At 39.5% G+C, this 24462-nt stretch overlaps 1 protein-coding gene across 2 annotated transcripts in view; it reads left to right on the top strand.

The window, feature by feature from the left end:
* The window catches only part of SYNE1 (spectrin repeat containing nuclear envelope protein 1), a 505866-nt gene that overhangs the window by 167448 nt on the left and 313956 nt on the right, over positions 1 to 24462 (top strand). For both annotated transcript variants that reach the window (XM_070796399.1, XM_070796398.1), the window contains exons 20-31: positions 358 to 501; positions 2848 to 3021; positions 5926 to 6084; positions 6378 to 6542; positions 8228 to 8362; positions 13057 to 13215; positions 13396 to 13604; positions 14597 to 14705; positions 16766 to 16930; positions 18493 to 18660; positions 20099 to 20269; positions 21081 to 21221. In XM_070796399.1, the coding sequence (XP_070652500.1) occupies positions 358 to 501; positions 2848 to 3021; positions 5926 to 6084; positions 6378 to 6542; positions 8228 to 8362; positions 13057 to 13215; positions 13396 to 13604; positions 14597 to 14705; positions 16766 to 16930; positions 18493 to 18660; positions 20099 to 20269; positions 21081 to 21221 (1899 nt within the window). The remainder of the gene's footprint in view (positions 1 to 357; positions 502 to 2847; positions 3022 to 5925; positions 6085 to 6377; positions 6543 to 8227; positions 8363 to 13056; positions 13216 to 13395; positions 13605 to 14596; positions 14706 to 16765; positions 16931 to 18492; positions 18661 to 20098; positions 20270 to 21080; positions 21222 to 24462) is intronic.

Raw genomic sequence — 24462 nt, 5'->3', positions numbered from 1 at the left:
TTAACATGCATTTACCTGATATAATGTTTACAGATTACATTAATATGTATCTTGAAAGTGTAAAGATCACTTCTGCTTATCTTTATGTTAACCTAAGGATTTATGGTGGTATTTAAGGAAATTTATTTGTTAAATTCTATTCATTTTATGTATTTTCTTATATTTATTTCTATTTATTTTCTTATATCAATATATCATATATTAGTAATGAAGGAAAGTAATCATTGGACTCTCCAGAAGATTATTACAAGTATAGAGTTTTATTCAGTACATATTGATCTGTATCCATTTGTCAAATCTTGAAATTAAGAGTAAATGTATCATGTGTTAACATAGCTGTTTCAATGATTCATGTAGGATATTGAACAGAGGGTGCCTGTGATGGATGCTCAGTATAAGATGATAACAAAGACAGCGCACCTCATTACCAAAGAGATCTCTCAAGAAGAAGCTAATGAAATGTTTGCAACCATGTCTGGGCTCAAAGAACAACTAACCAAGGTGGGAAAATATTTTTAAAGCATGAAACTCCATTCAGGACCAACATCACTTTCTGCTCGTCTTACTTTTCTGTCACTGAAGACAACTCATTCACTTGTTAGCAGATCCTGTGTTTATTTCTTATTGGGATTCTTCGTCTAGTAACTTTGTCGTGAGCTTTAAAAAATGAAACTATGGAGATGATAACTGAAGCCTTGCCTCTTTCATGTAGAAGTACTAGTACGTGTATTTTAATAGGAAGATAAGCCTCCTCTGGAAGAACAGAGGACCAGTGAGAAGTGATGAAATGGGACACAAGGGGAGAAGAAGAGGAGGAGGAAGACATCATATATTTAAGTGAGAAAGAATTCCAGCATCCTCTTGTATTGGGGTGTATTGATATTGGACATACTTACACGGTCTTTATTACACCATTTCTTTTCACTTGCACAGCCACAAAATAGTGAAATTCTTCCCTCTTCATCTCACAGAGTTCACTTTGGACTTAGGATACATACATTTATGCCACTTCTGTGCAGGAAACTCAAAGAATATGAAATGACCCATAAGTCATTTCTATTCTATTGAGGGGTTTTCCTTAACAGCTTTGGAAGTTTCATTAGGATTTTTATCTATCTAAAGTTGCATTTTATAAAGATGATATTGTTCTCAAAGTCCATTTAAACTGGGTAATTAATACCTGGTTTTTTCCTTAAAAAAAAAAAAGGAGTGATTATGTAAGTGAAGAGAAAATTTTGTAATGAAGAATTGGAAAACAAAGGGAAATAAGACAGAAAACCCTATTAATTAGAAAAGGAAATTTAGAAAGAGAAAGACCAATATGAAAATATGAAATCAACTGTGGAGAATTCATTTTAAAAAGGAATAAATGAGACAGGTAGAAATAGGAAGAATCAAGGCCATAGAAAGAAGAGAAAATTTTGTCAAACTGGTATATACTAGAATGGTAATTTTAAATCCTTTCAAATATTCAAGATTATTTATAAGGATTTGGTACAATTTGGAGTCAACATTATCAATTAGATAACCTTCAAGCAGCCTTTAGAGCTGTGTCTTGGGCTGGCACATCTCAGCCTAGCTTGGGTTTAGTGATTTAGGGCAACTTCTAAGAAAGCAAATTGCTCCTTTAGACACAGGTAAGTCATCACACTTTCTTAACTGCTGTTAGATATAGCATCTTGGTAAGATTCCTTTTGTGTCCTGAGAAGATTTAGAATGTATACCAATTATTACACATGTCAGCAGATTCTCTTTATTTTGTTCAGTAATTTTAACAGAGTCCTGTGGCAACAGGACAGTGGCTTGCTTTCTATGAATTTCTCCTTCATTTGGTATATCCAAGAGCATGAGAATAATTACAAGGTAAAGAAAAAAATAAATGATCTACTAACAGATACTTAATTTCCTTTCCTTGGTTTCCAAAAGCATTGGGTTGACCAAAAAGTCCATTCGGGTTTTTTCATACCACCTTAGGGAAAATGCAAATGGTATTTTGGTCAACCCATAATACTTTGGGAGCAACTCTAAATAAAACGAGGGGGGCATGAAGTTCTTGCAAGATTGTATGAGTTCCTGGATTCCAACAAATATGACAAAGCAGAAATTTGATGGAGATCTTCATCTTCAGGAGCTCATCATGAAGATAAAGACAATGCAGGTGTATGAATTAATAACATTAAAAAAAAAGAGAAGTAACAGATGAGAGCTGGGCCAATTCAGATGAGGGAGAACCAGCCTGAGAACCTTTGTGAATAAATTTGTATATGACAGGAGTGCTTGGTGTGAGTGGGATATCAATGGGGAAAGAGAGGCTAAGCATGGAGCTTGAAGGAGGTTAGGAGAGGCACAGGACCTCCCTGGGAGGAACGCATCAACAAGTTTGTAAGTTTGTCTAGAGTTAAGGGGTCAAGTAGTGGAGTTCTTAGAAATGAAGTTGGAAAGTCCAAGTCGGCTTAGATAATGGTCATTCACGACTGTCTTAGGTCAGATTTTGAGCCCAATGTGAAGATGGGTTGCAGAGTTCATAAAATGGAATTTGATGCCATCTGGCTCACTGACATAATTTACATGAGCAAGACCTATCCAAATGAGCAAATACATCCTATAGATGTATTTTCATAAGAAAGCTCCGTAGCATTTACTTGTCTCAGTGGTACAATGGTAGTGCTTTTTTTTACATCAAAATTTAACAATACACAGGAAATATCATTAAAGAGTATCTCTGGAGATCTGTAAGCACAAAACGACCTCATAATGAAGAAAACATTCCTGAGAGCTATGAATAGTGCCCTGAGCTTATGGTCTTTCATGGCCTTCAATGCAATTTGTGGCTTTGTTTTTTTAAAGGTCAAAGACTGTTACTCCCCACTCCTTTCTGAGTCTCAGCAGCTGTTGGTACCGTTGGAGGAATTAGAAAAGCAGATGACGGCCTTTTATGACTCACTTGGGAAAATCGATGAAATTATGACAGTTCTTGAACATGAAGCACAATCTAGTCCTCTTTTTAAACAGAAACATCAGGTAAGGAAATTTTTCTTTCAGGAGACCTAGTTAATTGAATGCATAGGTAGTAACACTGAGGTGCATATAATGATAGAAATTCAGTGATAAGAGAAGAAAACTTTTAATAGAATAGTACTGGCAACTCAAAACAAAATCGCATGGCCAAAGATGAAAAGCCTATGCACTATAGATAGAATAAAAAATGTTATATCTTTCTATATATTTATATATAGGTATATTTACATAGGGGCTTCCCTGGTGGCTCAGTGGTAAAGAATCCATCTGCCAATGCAGAAGCCAAGGAGATGTGGGTTCGATCCCTGGGCTAGGAAGATCCCCTGGAGGAGGGCATGGCAACCCACTCCAGTATTCTTGCCTGGAGAATTCCATGGACAGAGGAGCCTGGCAGACTACAATCCATGGGTCACAGAGGGTCAGACATGACTGAAGCGACTTAGGCATACCTGCATATTTATGTAGATAAAAATTGTATAGATAAATTTTAAATTGTATATATTTAGGTATGTACAGAAATAAATAATTGCATTCCATTTCTGTCCAGTGTCTATCATCTGCCTTATGGGATCTTTTCGCGGCTCTAGGATTAGACCGATCGACATGACCATAGCATTCTGGAAATGTATTTGGAGTGAGAATCATTCTTCTTTGTCTCAGTTTTAGCAAGCAAATCTGTATGCAGAACAGCCTCCTACTGAGTGTGACAGTTAATTGGCTTATTTAGTTGGTTTATTATAAATGAACTTAAGCAACAGAGGGTGAAACTGATGGGCAAAAGGTTTGCCACTGTATTCATCAAAATAGACTCATGGAAGGAAGGCAGCATCACTTAGCAGAAAGAGCAGAGAACATCTGAAGTGAGTCAGACAGGTATTCAGATCTGATACAGCAAATTACAAAGCCTTGATTAGCTTTATTTTCTCACATTGAAATGGGAGTGGTGGTACCTAAGTTGAGAATTTGCTGTAGAGATTACATTAAATATTCTATAATAGGACTAACACATTAGGGCACATACTCTATAACTGGTAGCAATTAACATTATTATTATTAGTAATGATAAATCACAGTGATGATGCCAATGCAGGAGATGCAAGAGACGTGGGTTTAATCCTTGATCCAGGAAGATTCCCCTGGAGATGGAAATGGCAACCCATTCCAGTGTTCTTGCCTGGAAAGTTACATGGACAGAGAAGCCTGGTGGGCTGCATTCCATGGGGTTGCAGAGTCGGACATGACTGAGCGACTGAGCACACACGCAATGATTATACCACCAAACCCTATTCTAATGGGTTCTCATTGGTTAAAGATTGTCTTTCATTTTGAAATCATAGTGCCATTTCATGTGTTCCCAAATTGCTATATGTCTCCATCAAATAATCCTTTCACAATTAAAATTGTGTTTACTATTTTTAATGATAAAATATGAGTAAGATTTTTCTAGGGCTTGCCTGATAGCTCACTTGGTAAAGAATCCACCTGTAATGCAGGAGACCCCGGTTTGATTCCTGGGTCAGGAAGATCTGCTGGAGAAGGGACAGGCTACCCACTCTGGTATTCTTGGGCTTCCCTGGTGGCTCACCTAGTAAAGAATCTATCTGCAATGTGGGAGACCTGGGTTTGATCCCTGGGTTGGGAAGATCCCCTGGAGAAGGGAAAGGCTACCCACTCCAGTATTCTGGCCTGTAGAATTCCATTGACTGTATAGACCACAGGGTCACAAAGAGTCAAATACAACTGCTCAACTTTCACTTTCACTTCAAGATTTTTCTAACATATGTTACTCTCTTACTTCCTAAATGTTCAAAATGAACAAGTATATCCTTACTCTATCTTCCCCAAATAAAACAGAAATCTTGCTCTTAATATTTGCATCTAAGTTACCCAAACTGGTATCCATATTACCAGTTTGAACTATTTCTTCAAAGTAATCAAGGATGCTGAAGTGCAAATGGTGTAGATTCAAGTCAAAAAAATGACTGCTTGCCATGGAGCTGAATAATTTCCATGCTGTCTAAGGCAGAAATTGCCAGGATCCCAGGATATAGTCAGGTGAAAAGGCCTATGAGTCACCATTGCTTCTCATCTGCAAATGCGTGACAACTGCCAAGTATTCCCAGGCCCACTAGTCTGCTGTCTTTTGTGTTAGAATCTGGGGTCCACTTGGTAACTCAGTTGGTAAAGAATCCACCTGTAATGCAAGAATCTGCCTACAATGCAGGAGACCTGGGTTGAGAAGATGCCTTGGAGAAGGAAATGGCAACCCACTCCAGTATTCTTGCCTGGGAAATCCCATGGACAGAGGAGCCTGGTAGGCTACAGTCCATGCAAGAGTCAGACATAATTTAGCAACTAATCCACCAACCAACCTGGGGTCCACCATTTTATTAATGAGGTTGATAGTTTGTGAACCTTAAGAATTCAAATGTTGTATATTTTAGAATATACAAATTATATATACTGCTTCAACTAACTCTGTAAAGTATAATATGCACTGGTATTAAATTTATTGAGGCAGATTATAGCCTGATATGTAGATTGATTTCATTATTGTTTTGTATAATAAATTATGGACCTGTTGGTTGGTAGAAGGAAGGCATGCACCAGGCAGATAACAATTTTGATGCTTTGTCATCCTCTTGATATTAATAAGGTAGGCATAAAATGTAAAAGATTTAAGAAACCTCAGCATGACATTTAAATGCCTTATATAAAAGGCACTGACTTCAGTGATTGCTTAAAATTGTGCTCTTCTGAAAAGCACCACCTCTCCATACTTTTGGTTTTACTTATTGCTGATTAAAAGCCTAAAAGCTATATAATGCTGTTAATGTTTTGTAATGGTTACTGTCATTCTTTCTTGCCCTTTTAAATACTATTGTTGTGAGTTCCCTTTTCTTGTAGGAACTGTTGGCTTGTCAAGAAAGCTGTAAGAAAGCCATGACTCAAATTGAGAAAGGCAGTCAGAGTGTTCAGAAGTTTGTGACCTTGAGCAACGTGTTAAAGCATTTTGACCAGACGAAGCTACAGAGAAAGATTGCAGATACGCATGTTGCTTTTCAGGTAGGTTCACTGCCTGCCTTAGAGACGGGGATGAGGAACATTCCAACAAGACTTTAATTACCCCATTTCACGTCTTCACTCTTGACAAACAGCTCATCTACTGAGGTTGGAAACCAATCATTTTACTTCTTCCTCTGTTATTAATTAATATTTAGAAGGATTGATTATTCTCATCATAATGACATATATTCCCTCCAAGTGTTTTTTGAAAGAAACAGTATACTTTAACAAATGACTTTTTCAACGACTAGAGATCAATATCCCATTATGATGATGATTATTTTTTAATCAAGAATATGGTAAAGAAAACTGGAGATTGGAAGAAACATGTGGAAACCAACAGCCGCTTGATGAAGAAGTTTGAGGAGTCTCGAGCTGAGTTGGAGAAGGTGCTCAGGGTCGCTCAGGAGGGCCTGGAGGAAAAGGGGGACCCGGAAGACCTGCTGAAGAGACACACCGTGAGTGCCTCCCACGTGGGCCCTTGAGGATGTGAGGACATGAGCAGGCCATCTTGGATGAAAACTAAAAAGAGCGTAATGTTCTAATACAGAGAAGGAGAGAGAGACCGGAAGAGAGAGACAGAGAGAGAGGGAAGAAAAAGAAAATGGAGGGAGAGGAGGAGGAAGGGAAGAAGGAAGGGGAGAAAGGGAGGGTAGAGGGGAAATGAGCCAGGAGAAGGAACTTGTTAGATGAAAGACCTGAAGAAATGACAGCAAAAAGAACCTCAGAAGCAGTTGATAAGCTGCCCTATAATTGCCCATTCTTGAGCCCCTGGAGTAGCAGATAACCATGGGAGAGATAATTCAGACTCTCCAAACTACTAATTCATTATTTAGCTGAAACACTCTTTCATGACCAACATATGCTTTCTAAGAAAGAAGTTTAGGGGGATGGCTAAGTCTTTGTGCTTATATCATAATTCTGCCATCTCACACATGGAATAGGTACCATGTCACTTGAAGTTTGATAGCTGATCTACAACTTGAGCCTGTATTGTGAAGCCATCTCCTTGTTAATCATACTCATTTAAATTATATCAGTATTGAGAATATGAGTAATCTCTTAAATGGTGTATGGAGATGATTCCCTCTGACAATATATACTTTTTTCCTGAAATTTCAGTGGATATTTATGCAAGCCACACTCTCAAACGATGAATGCAATGCATTTGTGATGCAGCTGATGGATTTAGGTTTGATGTCCATGACCATCCAACATCTCATTCAAATTTATACACCCCTACTCTGCTGTTCTTTCTTTTGAATCACTGCGGCTTCCCAGCATACATAATCCTAAGACTTTGTGAGACTTAGCCATGTATATTGGTGCAGGTGTTGTATTCATCTGCCCAGGCTACCATAAAAAAAATAAATAAATAAAGACAGGTTGAGTGGCTTAAGCAATAGGAATTTATTTTCTTAGTTCTGAAAACTAAGTCTGAGATAGGGGTAGTAGCCTGGCTGGGTTCTGGCGAGGACTCTTCCTGATATGCAGTTGGTTACCTCACTGTGTCCTCACATGGCAGAGATAGGTAAAGGGGAAGATCTTCAATGTCTCACCTTGAAAAAGGTCATTAATTCCTTCATGGGAGGCCCACCCTCAGATAGCATCACACCGCAGGTTAGGGCTTCAACATATGACTTTGATGGGATGGGACGGTGAAGAGGGGGCAACACAATTCAGTCCACAGTTTGTGTGCTTGGTGTGAATGCAGAAACGGCTCATAATGAACCAGCAAGGCCTGGAACACACTGCAGTGAGGGATTGTGAGGTTTAGTCCTGGCTTCCACTCCGCTCTTCTGACTTTTACCAAAGAGGAACTAAAACTCTGTCCCTGTGGGATCAAGTTTTTAGGATCTCCCATTGACTTTCTAGAATATTCTATCAAATTTAAAAACTGGAAAGACTTTTTTCTAAAAAATAAAAAAGTCCTAGTTGAATTTCAGATTCAATGGCTTCTGATTCATCACTGTGGATAATTTTAGTTTGTTCCTGAAAACAAAATGGTAGTCACCCAGAAGGTTTGAAGAGGGCAGCATCTAGCTAAGAGGCTTGTTTAGAAGCGTGACTACTTCACTGGTGTCTGATGCTGCCTTTTATTCTGCCTGACACTCGTGACCACTCTGCCCCTTCTCCATGCCAGGAGTTTTTCAGTCAGCTGGACCAGAGGGTGCTCAATGCTTTCCTGAAAGCGTGTGACGAGCTCACTGACATTCTGCCTGAGCAGGAGCAGCGGGGCCTGCAGGAAGCCGTCAGAAAGCTCCACAAACAGTGGAAGGTGAGTTGGGACCACACGGGAAGGTCGTGTATCATGGACGAGGGAAGAGAACATGAGGGCGTGAGGGTTCAATGGTCAGAGAAATTTAGAAACCAGGGAAAGTTATCATAGCTTTTAATACCTTTCCCATTGAAAAAGCTGAGCTTGAATAAAACAGGAATATGATAGAATTTTGCTTTTCCTGTTTTCTTAAAGATTTTTTTTTAATTTTCTTTTGTCTCTGCTTTTAAAAAATTTTTTAATATAAATGTATTTATTTTAATTGGAGGCTAATTACTTTACAATATTGTATTGGTTTTGCCATACATCGACATGAATCCACCATGGGTGTACACGCGTTCCCCATCCTGAACCCTCCCCGCCACCTCCCTCCCCATATCATCCCTCTGGGTCATCCCAGTGCACCAGCCCCAAGCATCCTGTATCATGCATCAAACCTAGACTGGCGATTCGTTTCACATATGATAACATATATGTTTCAATGCCATTCTCCCAAATCATCCCACCCTCACCCTCTCCCACAGAGTGCAAAAGACTGTTCTATACGTGTGTCTCTTTTGCTGTCTCGCATACAGGGTTGTCGTTACCATCTTTCTAAATTCCATATATATGCATTAGTATACCGTATTGGTGTTTTTCTTTCTGGCTTACTTCACTCTGTATAATAGGCTCCAGTTTCATCCACCTCATTAGAACTGATTCAAATGTATTCTTTTTAATGGCTGAGTAATACTCCATTGTGTATATGTACCACAGCTTTAAAGATTTTTTTAAATTTATTTTACGTGTGGTTGCACTGGATCTTCTTTGCTGCATGTGGGCTTTCCCAAGTTGCGGTGAGCAGGCGCTACTCTCTAGTTGGCAGTGCACGCACTTCTCACTGCAGCGGCTTCTCTTGTTGAAGTGCTCAGGCACTAGGGCCCTCTGGCTCAGTAATTGTGGCACACGAGCTTATTGCCTAGTGGCACAGGGGATCCTCTGGACCAGGGGTTGAACCCATATCCCCTGCATTGGCAGGCAAAGTCTTTAGCCACTGGACCACCACGGAAGTCCCGCTTTTCCTATTTTTAAGTATTATCAATGTCATTATATTACATAAGAGTATGCTTTCTTTTCCTGATTATTTTTGGGGATGGGAACATCAAGGCATTTAACTTTTTTAGCGACATTTCATAAACTCTTCCCATCTTAGTTATGTTAGATATGCTATTGAAATGACAAGAAATGTTTCTTACAATTTCAGTAGCATGGTGTATGAAATACATCATATATATATGAAATATATATTCTGTATTCATATTTCATATGAAAACATCATATATATACATTATGTATGAAAGTGTGAAAGTGTTTAGTTGCTCACTCGTGTCTGACTCTTGTGACCTCATGGACTGTAGCCCACCAGGCTCCTCTGTCCATGGAATTCTCCAGGCAAGAATACTGGAGTGGGTAGCCACTTCCTTCTCCAGGGGATCTTCCTGACCCAGGGATAGAACCCAGGTCTCCTGCATTGCAGGCAGATTCTTTACCATCTGAGCCACCAGTGAAGTCCTATATATTATATATATTTGTATATAAAGTCTGCAATTATGTACTATATATAGATAGGTATATACATATATGGTCATGTATGGATGTGAGGGTTGGACTGTGAAGAAGGCTGAGCACCAAAGAATTGATGCTTTTGAACTGTGGTGTTGGAGAAGACTCTTGAGAGTCCCTTGGACTGCAAGGAGATCCAACCAGTCCATTCTGAAGGAGATCAGCCCTGGGATTTCTTTGGAAGGAATGATGCTAAAGCTGAAACTCCAGTACTTTGACCACTTCATGCGAAGAGTTGACTCATTGGAAAAGATTCTGATGCTGGGAGGGATTGGGGGCAAGAGGAGAAGGGGACGACAGAGGATGAGATGGGCTGGATGGCATCACTGACTCGATGGACGTGAGTCTCAGTGAACTCCGGGAGTTGATGATGGACAGGGAGGCCTGGCATGCTGCGATTCATGGGGTCACAAAGAGTCGGACACGACTGAGCGACTGATCTGATCTGATCTGATATATACACATAGATGTGTGTGTATATATATATATATATACACACACGTATATGTTGGAGGTTTTCAAGGATTTTGCCATCTGGCTTAGCTTGTTATTATCTGAAACATATAGATGAAAACAATTTATTGGTTAAGGATTCAGTGATGAACAAACCATAATCCTTTCCCCCAGAGAGCTTAGAGTCCAGTAAGGGAGATAATTAGTTGCAAAATAATAAAAGTACAATATATAATAAGTTCCAAAAAGTGTAAGTAATACATTGATGAAAGCTTTGAAAGAGAGAAGTGGACCACTTGGACAGCAGACAAGAATAAGGCAGGTAATTAGTTTTGAGCTAGGGCCTTAAAAAGCGGCAGAGATCTGGGGGCGGCAGGGAGGAAGAAAGCGAGCTGGAGGGTGTGCCAGGGGCACGCAGGTTCCACTGGGCTCAGTGTGACTGGAGCGTCTTGCGTGGGCTTGTTGCGTGGAAGCCGACTTCAGAATCTGTATGTCAAGGGAAGCAGCTGTAGGTGACGGGACCCTTTGAAGGTGTCATCCTTGGGGCAGACTGGAGGAAGCTATGCTAGCAGCAGACTCACAAGTGATGCTCTAAGGAAATACGAGTGGTGAATTTCATATGTGTTAGCTGAAGGAGTCATGAGATCCAGACTGGATCACTCTCCATCAGGTTGTGTCACTTTCTGGATTTTGTTTTCTAACCTCAGTAACATAGGCTAAAAATTTCAGCCCTTTGCATAAGAAAAACACAATTAAAGAAATACCTTTTAAAATAGATAACCAACAAGAACCTTCTATATAGTACAAGGTACTATAATCAACATTTTGTAATAACCCATAAGGGAAATAATCTGAACATATATATATGTGTATATATTTATATATATATGTATAATAATTGAATCACTTTGCTGTACACCTGACATTGTAAATCAGTTCAGTTCAGATCAGTCGCTCAGTAGTGTCCGACTCTTTGCGACCCCATGAATCGAAGCACGCCAGGCCTCCCTGTCCATCACCAACTCCCGGAGTTCACTCAGACTCATGTCCATCGAGTCAGTGATGCCATCCAGCCATCTCATCCTGTGTTGTCCCCTTCTCCTCTTGCCCCCAATCCCTCCCAGCATCAGAGTCTTTTCCAATGAGTCAACTCTTCACATGAGGTGGCCAAAGTACTGGAGTTTCAGCTTTAGCATCATTCCTTCCAAAGAAATCCCAGGGCTGATCTCCTTTAGAATGGACTGGTTGGATCTCCTTGCAGTCCAAAGGACTCTCAAGAGTCTTTTCCAACACCACAGTTCAAAAGCATCAATTCTTCGGTGCTCAGCCTTCTTCACAGTTCAACTCTCACATCCATACATAACCACAGGAAAAAACCATAGCCTTGACTAGACAGACCTTTGTTGGCAAAGTAATGTCTCTGCTTTTGAATATGCTATCTAGTTTGGTCATAACTTTCCATCCAAGGAGTAAGCATCTTTTAATTTCATGGCTGCAGTCACCATCTGCAGTGATTTTGGAGCCCCAAAAAATAAAGTCTGACACTGTTTCCATTGTTTCCCCATATATTTCCCATGAAGTAAATCAGTTATGCTTCAATAAAAATAAAAAAGAAATACCTTTTTACTTGCTAAATTTGAATTTTTTAAAATAGATGCTTACAGAAATCCAAGCTTTTAAAGATGTCTTTGAGGTTTAACATTATGAAAAATGTACTGTGGAATAGAGACTAATTGAAGGCTGTATTTTATTTTACATAGACACACACACACATACATTCAACTCTCTGAGATATAATCTGTCCTAGTCTTTCCAAAGCCTTAACTCATTTCTCTCATCAGTTATTTCAGTGTTTTATGTTAATCTTTTAAATGCCACAGGAGACAAGTAGGCTAAAAATAAATTGTACAACTAAAGGGAATGATGAAGCTTATACTTGTATTAAAGAAGAATGTAAAACATTTCCCATTGTCAGGGTGCCATTGTTCGTGTGCTGGCTGGCTTGTGTTTTCTTAGTGTATGCTCCAAGGAAAAGAAGAGATGATAGGTGGTCAGAGCCGTGGGCTGCTTAATCCTGGCTTTTTCACTAATAAAGTTTCCTTGCGCACCCCCTCAACCCCTGTGTAGTGAACATAATATCTGTCCTTCCTACAACATAGGGCTGTTGACAAAATTTAAAAGGACACGTGCCAGGGAGAGGGAATATGGAATCAGTATGTGATTTAGAATCAAATCCAGCTTTTGTACTTAACCTTGAGCCTCAAGGGTCTGATCTTTAAAATAGGAATATTAATACCGTATAGGGCTATTAAAGTTAAATAGGATAATCACTGTGGAAACACCCAACTCACAGCAGGCTGAAAAGCTTGGCTGTGGTCCTGGTACTTGGAAAAGTACAAAGCACAGAGTCTCAATGCTGATGATAAGGGATTAAGTCACATTTGTCCTAAGCTATCCAGGTGTCTCAGTGGTTAAGGATATGCCTGCCAATGCAGGAAAGGTCAGAGAGACAGGTTCAATCCCTGGGTTGGGAAGATCCCCTGGAAGAGGAACTATCTCATATTTTCTGCCACTTCAGTGGGAAAGGTACATGATCAGGAATGGTATCCTATTTTCCGGATTCTTCCTATGGCATGCAGGATCTTCAAGCAGAAGCTCCATATCATTTGCTTCACCTGAAGATTGAGGTGGAGAAGAACAGGTTCTTAGCTTCTGTGGAAGAGTGCAGAGCTGAGCTGGACCGAGAGACCAAGCTGGTGCCCCAGGAAGGCAGCGAAAAAATCATCAAAGAGCACAGGGTATGTCCCAGGGAGTCCCGGTGTCCCTTCAAGTATATCACTGATGCTTCCATTTGGGTCTGAAAACACTCAGTAGCTTATATACTTTATACTGCTAGACTAGATAGGAATCAGCCATGAAAATATGGCAGTATTGTGTGGATTCTCACAGAGATCATATAAATGTTTATTGCTCACTAGATCTTCTTCAGTGACAAGGGCCCTCACCATCTCTGTGAGAAAAGGTTACAGCTCATTGAAGAACTGTGTCTGAAACTTCCAGTCCGGGATGCAGTCCGGAACACACCTGAGACCTGTCACGTGACCCTCAAGGAGCTCAGAGCTGCTATTGACCGCACCTACGTGAAGCTGGTGGGAGACCCAGACAAGTGGAAGGATTACACGAGCAGGTAGTTGTGGGTGGCTCCCCCGAAGGACGTGGTCTTTCATAATTATTTTAATTCCGACATCGTTGCAAAACAAGTCATGAAATATGTTTCATCTTACGCAATGAAGAAAATCAGATGGTATGGCTTGTGTACATGCTCTTGTACAAAAATGCTTCATTGAATTTAAAGAATGAGTTTCAGTCAGAAAACTGAAACGGGGCTTCCCTGGTCGATCAGCTGGCAAAGAATCCGCCTGCAATGTAGGAGACCCCATTTTGATTCCTGGGTCAGGAAGTCCCCCTGGAGAAGGGATAGGCTACCCACTCCAGTATTCTTGGGCTTCCCTTGTGGTTCCGCTGGTAGAGAATCCACCTGCAATGTGGGAGACCTGGGTTCGATCCCTGGGTTGGGAAGATCCCCTGGAGAAGGGAACGGCTACCCACTCCAGTATTCTGGCCTGGAGAATTCCATGGACTATACAGTCCATGGGTTTGCAAAGAGTCAGACACGACTGACTTTCCCTTTCCCTTTCAGTCAGAAACAAGAGTGAAACACATTACTTCCAGGTGACCCAGATGTTGTCTCTTTGAATCAGAATTAGGCAATCTCTTTCACTCTGATTTCCTCATGTCCCCGCCAAAGGGACTTCTGCCTCTTTGGGTTTCTGTCTCTAGTGGAGACACATGAGGACAGACTTCAGGTGTACCTTCCTCACTTCCATGTGCCCAGACTCTGAGATGCATTTTCCTCTACCGCTGAGCTCCATCTGCTCTGCTTCCCCTTTGGTTCAAGTGACTGAGCCCAGGGGTAGCCTCTCCTGCCTTGAGCTTCATGTGGCAGGAACCATTGCCGGGAAATTTGTTAATCAGTTTGCTAATGAGTTGAAAGAAATGTGTTAACCCATTTTCTCATCAGTTGATTATCAAATGTCCATGCATAAACTCAAAATAGAAAATGTATTCTAACCCTGGGGATATTTTCTCCCTTTAATAAGAAAATATCTGTTATTTCAGAATTTCTGAGTTCTCCTCTTGGATATCTGCAAAGGAGACCCAGTTAAAGGGGATTAAGAATGAGACCATTGATACTGCTAATCAAGGAGAAGTTAAATGTGCTCTGGAGGTAAGTTCTGGGCCACTTTTTTTGTTACTAGAAAATAACTATTAATAAAAAAAAATAATGGCAACAGTCCAACTGATGTCTTGTTTTCTTTCTATAAAACGATTGACTTCCTGAAAATTGTCTTAAAATAAGTCTCCCCCTGTTACTGTGGAGAGCTGTAGGTAGGGGTGTTCTCTATGGAATCATTGTTAGCTCTGAGATTTAGTCATGCTCAGTGGTGCTTCTAATGCCTCTTTAGCTAATGGGGAATCTTGCGAGGAAAATTGTATGCGTGGGCGTACAACACAGTGGAGATCAAGAACAGTCATGGAAAACAAGAACACTGCAGGTTTTTGTACATTTTCAGCCACTCAAATGCTGGGTTACAGAAGATGAGAGAACTGGGCATGGTCTCTAAGCATCGTTTCTATGTCACTGGCATCCTGGGTTGGATCAGTCCCTGTGAGCATGGGTACCGCCTGATAAACCTAGCCAGGGCGACAGAACCTCAGGCCTGAATCCAGTTTGCAGTCTGTGAATGGCACACAGCAACCCTCTCCCTCTTATCTTGGTTCTTGGCTTTGTAGACACATGCTGTTGTCCATGTTATTTATCTTTCGGTATTTCGAACCACTGCAAGTCACAGAGTTGTTCATGAGAATATGTTGTGTTGTTTAGTCGCTGAGTCTTGCGACCCCATGGACCTTAGACCACCAAGCTTCTATATCCATGGGATTTCCCAGGCAAGAATACTGGAGTGGGTTGCCATTTCCTTCTCCAAGGAATCTTCCCCACCCAGGAACTGAACCTGAGTCTCCTGCATTGGCAGGCGGGTTCTTTACTGCTGAGCCACCAGTGAAGCCCTGATAAGAATGCATTTCCCTTCTATTCCCATCCTGTGATTTTCATTTTTTCCCTATTAAATTTATAATCCCTTGACATGCTAAAAGTACTCAACAATACCATGTCCGTCTGTAGACGGATGTCTATGTTTGCTCTTGGTTGCTGTTATAGTACCAAAAAGTTCACATCTCGGAATGAAGAAAGCATTTGCTTCTAAAACCAACTATTTCCTCTGTAGGTACTGGCCCTGTAAGACCCTCTTGTAGCAACACAAGCAGTCAGAGTCCACAGCTCTCAGCTACACAAAGCAGGTGCAGGAGGGAGAGGCAGCCCCAGGCACCATTCCCCTGGTCCCCAGTCCTACAAATGCTGATGCCTAGGGTCTTTCTGGTATCATCTTAGCCAGTCAGTCTTCTCTTCCTGGTTTAGAGCTGAGCTCCTATTTGTGCACCTTACTACTTCCAAAAACCAACCAAAGTAAAACATAAAATATGAGCTAATGAAGTTAAAATAAATCTTTGTGCTCAGCTGCTCAGTCGTGTCTGACTCTGCGGCGCCATGGACTGTATCCCACCAGGGTTCTCTGTCTGTGGCACTTTTCAGGCAAAAATACTGGAGTGGGGTGCCATTTCCTACTCCAGGGAGCCTTGCTGATCCAGGGATCAAACCTGCATCTCTTGTGTCTCCTGCACTGGCAAGTGGATTCTTTACCACTAATACCATAAATCTTTAGAGCATCCATAATAATATTCACCAAATAAATTCTTCAATAAAAGAAACCCACTAATTTAAAAAAGGACTCTGTCACTTTCTTTCTTTCTTCTTTTTTTTTTTTTAAATACACTGTTCCTTCCAGCTCACAGAAAATAAGGTGAAAAAGTATATGTTCTAATTTCCAGTTCTGGTGTCACATATTCTACGGTACTTTTGGAAGCATCTTTGTTGTGATCAAGGAAATATCTGTAAATATGTAGATAGTTACGGAGGGAATTTTTTGGTGTACAGAACACTGATTTTACACATCGGGTTTTGGCATTGGGGAAACAGCTCCTTCTAGCATTCATAGACTTCGGTTAAAGACGTGAACAAAAAGTGAAATAAGTAGGCACTGTGTTGGTGAATGAATTTCTGGCTTCTCTGCCTCCGTGTTACAAACCTTCTTAGGTTGAGTTCTTTTGTGCTGGAAAGTTATGATTCACAGTTTTATTTTGCCCATCAAAAGTGTTCTTTCATTCCAGGAGATCAGAAGTGGTATTACCAAAAAAGGGGAGACTCTCAGCTGGCTGAAATCCAGGCTTAAAATTCTGATTGAAGTTTCTTCTGAGGATGAAGCCCAAAAGCAAGGAGATGAGCTGGCAAAATTATCTAGTTCTTTCAAGGCTCTCGGGACTTTGTTGTCAGAGGTAAGCTATTTATTCACACGCTAAACAGAAGCTCTGGCTGAAGAGTCTGGAAGGTTCCTTTGGGTTTCAGTTTAACAAATAATTTTATTTAAAATGTGTATTAATTGTTTAAACCAAATGGTTATAACAAACACTTATGTATATGAAGATTGGTGGGGAAGATGAGCAGAATCTTTGCTTTGGTAGTCTGTGCCATTACTGGATATGTTATTAATAGTTCAGGTTCACCATCTATGTTTAAAGTGCAAAGCTTCTAAATCCATACTTTTACTAGAAGCATTATTTCATGGTCAGTTTCAGGTAAATTACAGAGGTTAAGAACCCAGGTTTGAGAGTCAGACAAGCCCACTGGTAGAGTTTAACTCTGATACCCCATTTCCTACTTAACCATGAGCTTAAAATGGATAAAAATACCCCAAAAGTTAACTTCAAGAATTGAATGCAATACTGTATGTAAAGCACTTAGTACAGTGCCTGAAGTGAAGTGAAAGTCACTCAGTCATGTCTAACTCTTTGCAACCCCATGGATTATATAGTCCCTGGAATTCTCCGGGCCAGAATACTGGAGTTTTGGGTAGCCTTTCCCTTCTCCAGAGGATCTTCCCAACCCAGGGATCGGACCCAGGTTTCCTGATTGCAGGCAGATTCCTTACCAGCTGAGCCACAAAGGAAGCCTGTACAGTGCCTGGAACAGAGTAAATAACTGATGCTGTGCTGTGCTCGGTTATCTCCAACTCTTTGGGACCCCATGGACTGTAGCCCACCAGGCTCCTCTGTCCAGGGAATTTTCCAGACAAGAATACTTGAGTAGGTTTCCGTTTCCTATTCCAAGGGATCTTCTTGTCCCAGGGATTGAAACTGCATCTCTTGCATCTCCTGCACTGTCAGGAGGATTCTTTTACCACTGAGCCACCTGGGAAGCCCAAGTAACTGATAGCTAATAATAGCAACACGTTCATGTTGAGCCAGCAGGCTAGTAAAGTCTCTTTTAGGCAAGATCTACTCACTTTAAACTTCTTTATATACATTTCAATGTTTATAGTCCTTTGTATACTACACAAGACCATCTATTTCATTTCTAGTAAGGCCACATTTGGCTTCCCTGGTGGCTCAGCAGTAAAGAATCCTCTGGCAATGCAGAAGCTTCGGGAGATGAGGGTTTGATCCCCGAATCAGGAAGATTCCCTGGAGGAGGGCATGGCAACCCACTCCAGAATTCTTCTCTGGAAAATCCCATGTACAGTGGAGCCTGGCAGGGTACAGTCCATAGGGTCGCAGAGTTGGACACGACTGAAGCAACTTAGCATGCATGCACAAGGCCACATTTACCCTTAGCAATAATATTTTTACTGACCAAGTTGTCCTACGAATCTGATGACTTTGTATTTGGGAAGATAATGTAAGAATGTAAAGTACAGCAAATAGGTATCAGGATTTCTTGAAATTGTTTATAAACTTGCATAGAAAAAATAATCATTTGGCTGACATAGTTCCCTGATTCTGAAAGATCTGAAATTCTCTATCCTAATCTAACAGTTTGATTGATTTTCATGAAAATCTAGGTTGAAAAGATGTTAAGCAACTTTGGAGACTGTGTCCAGTACAAAGAAATAGTCAAAAGTTCCCTGGAAGAGTTAATCACTGGCTCTAAAGAAGTCCAGGAAGAAGCCGAGAAGATCTTGGACACTGAAAATTTGTTTGAAGCACAACAACTACTCCTTCATCACCAGGTAGAATGCCTTTTTACTCTGGGGCATTTATGCAAAGTCGATTAGTTACTGAGAACCAGACAGATAAAGAGTAAGGCTCTCCACTGACTTGAGCGGGGAAGATGGGGAGCTTGGGAAGGAACTCAGTCAAATAGTTAAAAGAACTTGGCACTTCTGTTCTATTTATTAAATAGTAAATATTTCAGAATATCTTGCAAGAAAAATTCTTAGCCAGTGTGATTTGATGATACCAAAATGCTCAAGGAATATTGTGGAAGGAAAATTGATTTAGCTATGAAAACTTTCATAAAACACTAAATTATCCTTTTCTTAATAGAGAAGGAAAGCATAAACAAACTGTCTCATATTTGAGATGACTATTTATTATGTTACAATCTTTGATCTTCAGTTTACAACTTTGAATACATCCTGCTTTGGGAAATTATAACTAACATGAAGTACCAGTCCTTTCTAAAGAGTGTGCTCCCACAAAGGATTAAAACTGAAGCTAAAGAAGCTCTGGTACATGTATTGATATTTAACAATTTTAATCAGCTTTACTTGTCAAATTCAACAGAAGTGAAAGTATGATTCAAATTAATCTAATGGCAGAATTTTAGCTAACTTAATGTATAGGAAAATGTTAAGTAGTTGTCTATGTAACAATATATCGAAATGGAAGTTGCATTGAAGTAGTTGTAAAAGAGCAGCCTTTAGACTTCAAAAAAGTGCTTAGTGCCATATTGTTCTCAATCTCTGGTGAAAGTGTTGTTTGGGTTTCAGTTTACTTTAAATCAGAGAAATATGAAATTATAGATATTCACAGTAATATGTTAATATTAAAACTCTTCATTTCTTGAACCAACTGCTTGGTTATATGGTGTGTTTACTCTGTGAAAATTCAAAGTTGTATTTTGAGATCTGTGTACCATTTTTGTACATCATACCTCAATAAAATATTTATTTTAAAACACATCTTTCCTCAGATATCTTAGCATATTAATAATACTGAATATACCTTGGGCTTAAATCTCTTCATATTAGCATTTGTAGAACATGATTGATTTTTAAAAATTGGAATTGGGGCTTTGTGTTTTTAGGCAGAATATAGTTCTTCAAGGAGAATTATGTCAAATGAATAGTTTTGCCAGATTCCATCTGGGGTATTGCATGAAATATTACATGTTATCTAAATCTGCACACAAAACACTCAGGCCAAATTAATTATGTTGTTTCCCATTAAAAAATATAAAATATTTATAAATAATGCCCATCTTTGACTATCACAGAGCCTTCATTACCATCTTAACTATCCATCTTACGTTTAAAATGCAGTTTAGGTTCCTGCTCAGGAGATTTTACCTTTCTGTACCTCCATTATAGCGTGGGTGTTTATGTCCCTACTTAGTTGCTTAAGAGAGTTAACATTTCTATCCATCTGTTGAACAAATGGTTCCAGCAAAAGACAAAGAGAATCAATGCAAAGAAGAAGGACGTGCAACAACAGATCACGCAGGCTCAGAAGGGAGAAGGTGGGCTGCCTGGGCGAGTCCAAGAGGAGCTGCAGAAGCTGGAGAGCACCCTGGACAGTGTGGAGCACAGTCGGGAGAAACAGGAGCGCCGCATCCAGGTAGGAGACCGGAAGTTACATTATAGGCTGCATTAACTTCCGGGTCATAAGTTACCTCTCCTACTAGCGGGAGCAAACTTTTATTTTACCTGCCTCTGATGTGCCAACGTTCTGTTAAACACTTCCATGAGTGATCTCTTTTAATCATAGCATCAGCTTTGTGAGATGGGTACTGTAATTAACACATTTTTCAAGAGTGGATGCTTAAAAATAGAGAATTTGAGGATCTTCCCTGAAAATCGATAATAAAGCTAGGGTTTGAATCCACTCTTGTCTGAATCCAGAAATTTGTTGCTGGATAATTTCACTTTTCTGGACAGTCCAACAGTCACATCTTTATGATTTGTTGTGCCCTTAACACATACAAGTTAATGTGTTCTTGGATTTTTACTTCCACCTATTGACTGCCCACTACTATTTCCGTGTCTCTTCTTTCTCCCTCCTTCCTTCTGTCTCTCCCTTCTCTCTTCTATCTTCCCTTTATCCTTTATTTTCTTGAGACACATTGAAGAGTTTCTTTCCTTTGTCCCATACCTACATTAAGTAATATCCTTGGATTCATAGGGCTTTGTAGCAGATAGAAAATTTCAAGTCCTGGGCCACATATCCTTTTTGTAGGTGAACTGAGACTCAAGAAGGGAAATTCTTATAGAAGATGTAAGGATGATCTTTAGTCAGTGTAGTCGTTTGACAGTGGAACTGAGAGTTAACTGGAAGTTCACAGCCTAACAAATGAATGAAAATGTGACTGTATTTTGTGAGGCATTCTGATAATTCATAACATGATATATTGTTATTTTTTCAAATTCAGGTCACATTAAGAAAATGGGAGAGATTTGAAACAAACAAAGAGACAGTGGTCAGATACCTTTTTCAAACAGGTTCCAGCCATGAGCGCTTCTTGAGTTTTAGCAGTTTGGAAAGCTTATCTTCAGAATTGGAACAGACAAAGGTATATTGGCAAGACCATATAGTCCTTTGGTACCCTTAATTCCCATGAAAAGCTGTTTCTGCTTCATCATGTCATTAATTATTGTAATTATTCATTTAGTCAATTCTTATTCTTTGTGGTTCACTCTTCAATACATTGGTCAAGTCACTCTGGGGAATGAAAACATAAATAAGATTTAAACATCAAGATGTAAGAGAAAGTTTTCATTAAAGTGGAAAATTATTAGTTTCCTAGTAGATGGAGAAAGTTCTAAAACCTCTTTCTGAAGGCAGTGATATTTTTAACTGAACTTTGAGGGGCAGAGAAGATACAGAAAAGCAGAGTTTGGGGCAGAAAACCAGCATTCCTGTAACAGGAAACACCATGAAGTATTAAAGAGTGAGAAATGGGAATTCGCTGTTGTAAAGTACAAACAGAGAAGTGAAGTTTTAAAGGAAATTTGCACTGCATCACAAAGATTATTGAAGGTCTCTAGCATTACTCTCTACCCTTAAAGTTTTGTAAGAAAGAGTCACATGACCAGAAGAGCTGTACTTTAGGGAGATGAGTTTTTAATCTGGTGTAGAACTTTGAAAGGGTATAAGTCTGCAGTCATGGGTTCTAATTATAAAGTCATTCATTGCTTGTGTACATGAATAGGAACGTGAATTAGGGTAATGGGGATGGCAATGGATATATAAGGACAGATATAAAAGGAACAGAGTGAAAGAAGAGAGGATGATACCCAAGGTTCTGAGCCTGACAGAGATAATGGTAGCAAGACAGGAAATTGGGTTAGCTGTTAGTAGAAGAAGATGAACAAGTCACATTTACTATTTGCTGATCTAATTAGTTGATGGCTATCATTTTCTTTAATCACCAAAACAGTCCTTAGAGATAGGTACCATTATTAATCACATTGTATAAATGAGAAGATACAGGGTACAAAATTGTTACTGAATTTATCCTAGATCTTGGAATTACTAATTGGTGAGGCTGGGATTCAAGCTCAAGAGCTCTGAGTCTAGAGCCCATAACCTCATATATAACTATCATATTTTCATTAAAAAAACTGATCTACTTTACTGGTTGTTTCTATATGCTGCTGCACACGCATATGACAGCTGGAATAATTGTTCTCTGTTTCTTTGTTTACTTGTTAATACAGCTTTCATACCTGTTGTAATCCTTGAGTGGCTATACTGAGGAACTTGAGGGTTTTCTGTCTGCCACGTGTTTATAGCAATGTCGTGTTTAGTCTTCATAACAAGGTTTTACTGATGAGGAAATGGGAATTCAGAGTTATGTGGCTCAAACACCTAGGAGTTATATGGCTGAAGACCTAGCTGATGTCAGAATCCATTCTCTCCTGCTGCTTCCTGCCACCACTCATGTCTTCTTGGGATTTAGAGATAAAGCCTTATGAGAGTATTCTAGTTTTATTTAACTTGGTTTTTATCAGCATCCTTCTGTGCTCCGGATTCCTCTGCACTGTGCTTTCCCCATGTGTAGCTCCCACAGAATGCTCTTAGATTGAATGTGTATTTTTGTTGTTGTTCAGTTGCTAAGTCCTATCTGACTCTTTGAAACCCCATGGACTGCAGCATGCCAGTCTCCTCTGTCTTTTACTGTCTCCCAGAATTTGCTCAAATTTATGTCTACTGAGTTCATGATGTTGTCTAACCATCTCATCCTTTGCCACTCTCTTCTCCTTTTGCCTTCAATCTTTCCCAACATCATGGTCTTTTCCAATGAATTAGCTCTTTGCATCAGGTGGCCAAAATATTCAAGCTTCAGCTTCAGCATCAGTCCTTCCAATGAATATTCAGAGTTGATTTCCTTTAAGATTGACTGGTTTGATCTCCTTGCAGTCCAAGGGACTCTCAAAAGTCTTCAGCACCACAAGTTGAAAGCATCAATTCTTTGGAATGTATATAAGCATTTTCAAACATAACTCTGCCTTCTCCATTTTTTTCTGGGTTCTGAAAAACACCAGGAGGAAAAAACACTATTTTACACTTCTGATTTTATTCATGGGGTTCTGCTGTTATTCACAGTTTCACAGTTGAATCTGCAATGACTCTGAGTTCACATATAGTGATAGCATTTAATAATTTAATAAATGCTTATAACCACAGAATTTAATGTTGTGATAGTACATACTGTATTTTAGGATATTATAAATCTCTCTGTCATAAGGAAGCTGTACTTACTGATCTTTTATTCTTTCAAATTGCAGGGTACTTCTCTGAAGTAATGTTGATAATTTCTATGAGGACGTTAAATCTTTCAAACATGAAGATGCAATAGTATTATGTAGTAACTATCATATATTGCATTTTGTAATAATTCTGAGAGATGCTACGTAAGAAAAGGCAGCTATCATAAGTTTTATTTTACAAAATCATTTACATTACCTATTTAAGAGAGAGGAGTTTATGATCAAAATGTAAACCTTCTCTGATATAATCCAGGAGAAGAAATGAGATGCTAAGTTACTCAAAATTGTCTCTGGGATTACCTTTCCTAATTCAGTATTCAATACATTTACCTGGCAAAATTGAGACAACTAAAATTTACTGATACCTCAAATATATTAAGTTAATTTTTGAATTAAGGCGGTTCACTATTACTGAAAATCAGTGTGTGAACTTCATAAATGGTTTTGTCCTCAATTTTATGTGATGGACATTAAAAAAATGATAATAGGTGCCTGTCAGAGTGCCAGGTACTTAAAAATGAAGTTGCTAGTGAAATGCTAACAGTGACCTTAGTGAGAACAGTTTACTATCTGCATTTTATATAAAAGAGCCTGAAAAATAATTTGTCAAAGTCAAACAACTAGTAATTAGCAAATCCAGAATCCTAGTTCAGGTTTGACTGGTTCAAAATTTTTCTTCTTTCCCTTGTGTAGTATGTGGATATATGGTAGATAAGATTTAACAGCATCAAGATCAGTTTATAGCTCTTTTCAGAAAGCTAGTTAACAAAATGTTTCTTTAAAGATCAATGATACTCTGTAATGACCAAAATATTCTTCAGTTAAACAAACAAGTACTTATAGGCAGTGGTCTAGAGGTCTGTTATCTTTATGACTGAAAAAAAAAAAAGCAATCACTGTTGCTGCTGCTGCTGCTGCTGCTGCTAAGTCGCTTCAGTTGTGTCCAACTCTGTGCGACCCCATAGACATCAGCCCACCAGGCTCCCCCATCCCTGGGATTGTCCAGGCAAGAACACTGGAGTGGGTTGCCATTTCCTTCTC

The sequence above is a fragment of the Bos indicus genome, chromosome 9, assembly GCF_029378745.1.
Source record: "Bos indicus isolate NIAB-ARS_2022 breed Sahiwal x Tharparkar chromosome 9, NIAB-ARS_B.indTharparkar_mat_pri_1.0, whole genome shotgun sequence".
Taxonomy (NCBI): domain Eukaryota; kingdom Metazoa; phylum Chordata; class Mammalia; order Artiodactyla; family Bovidae; genus Bos; species Bos indicus.
Note: the sequence above shows the minus strand (reverse complement) of the source record. Positions and strands in the feature narration are given on the sequence as shown.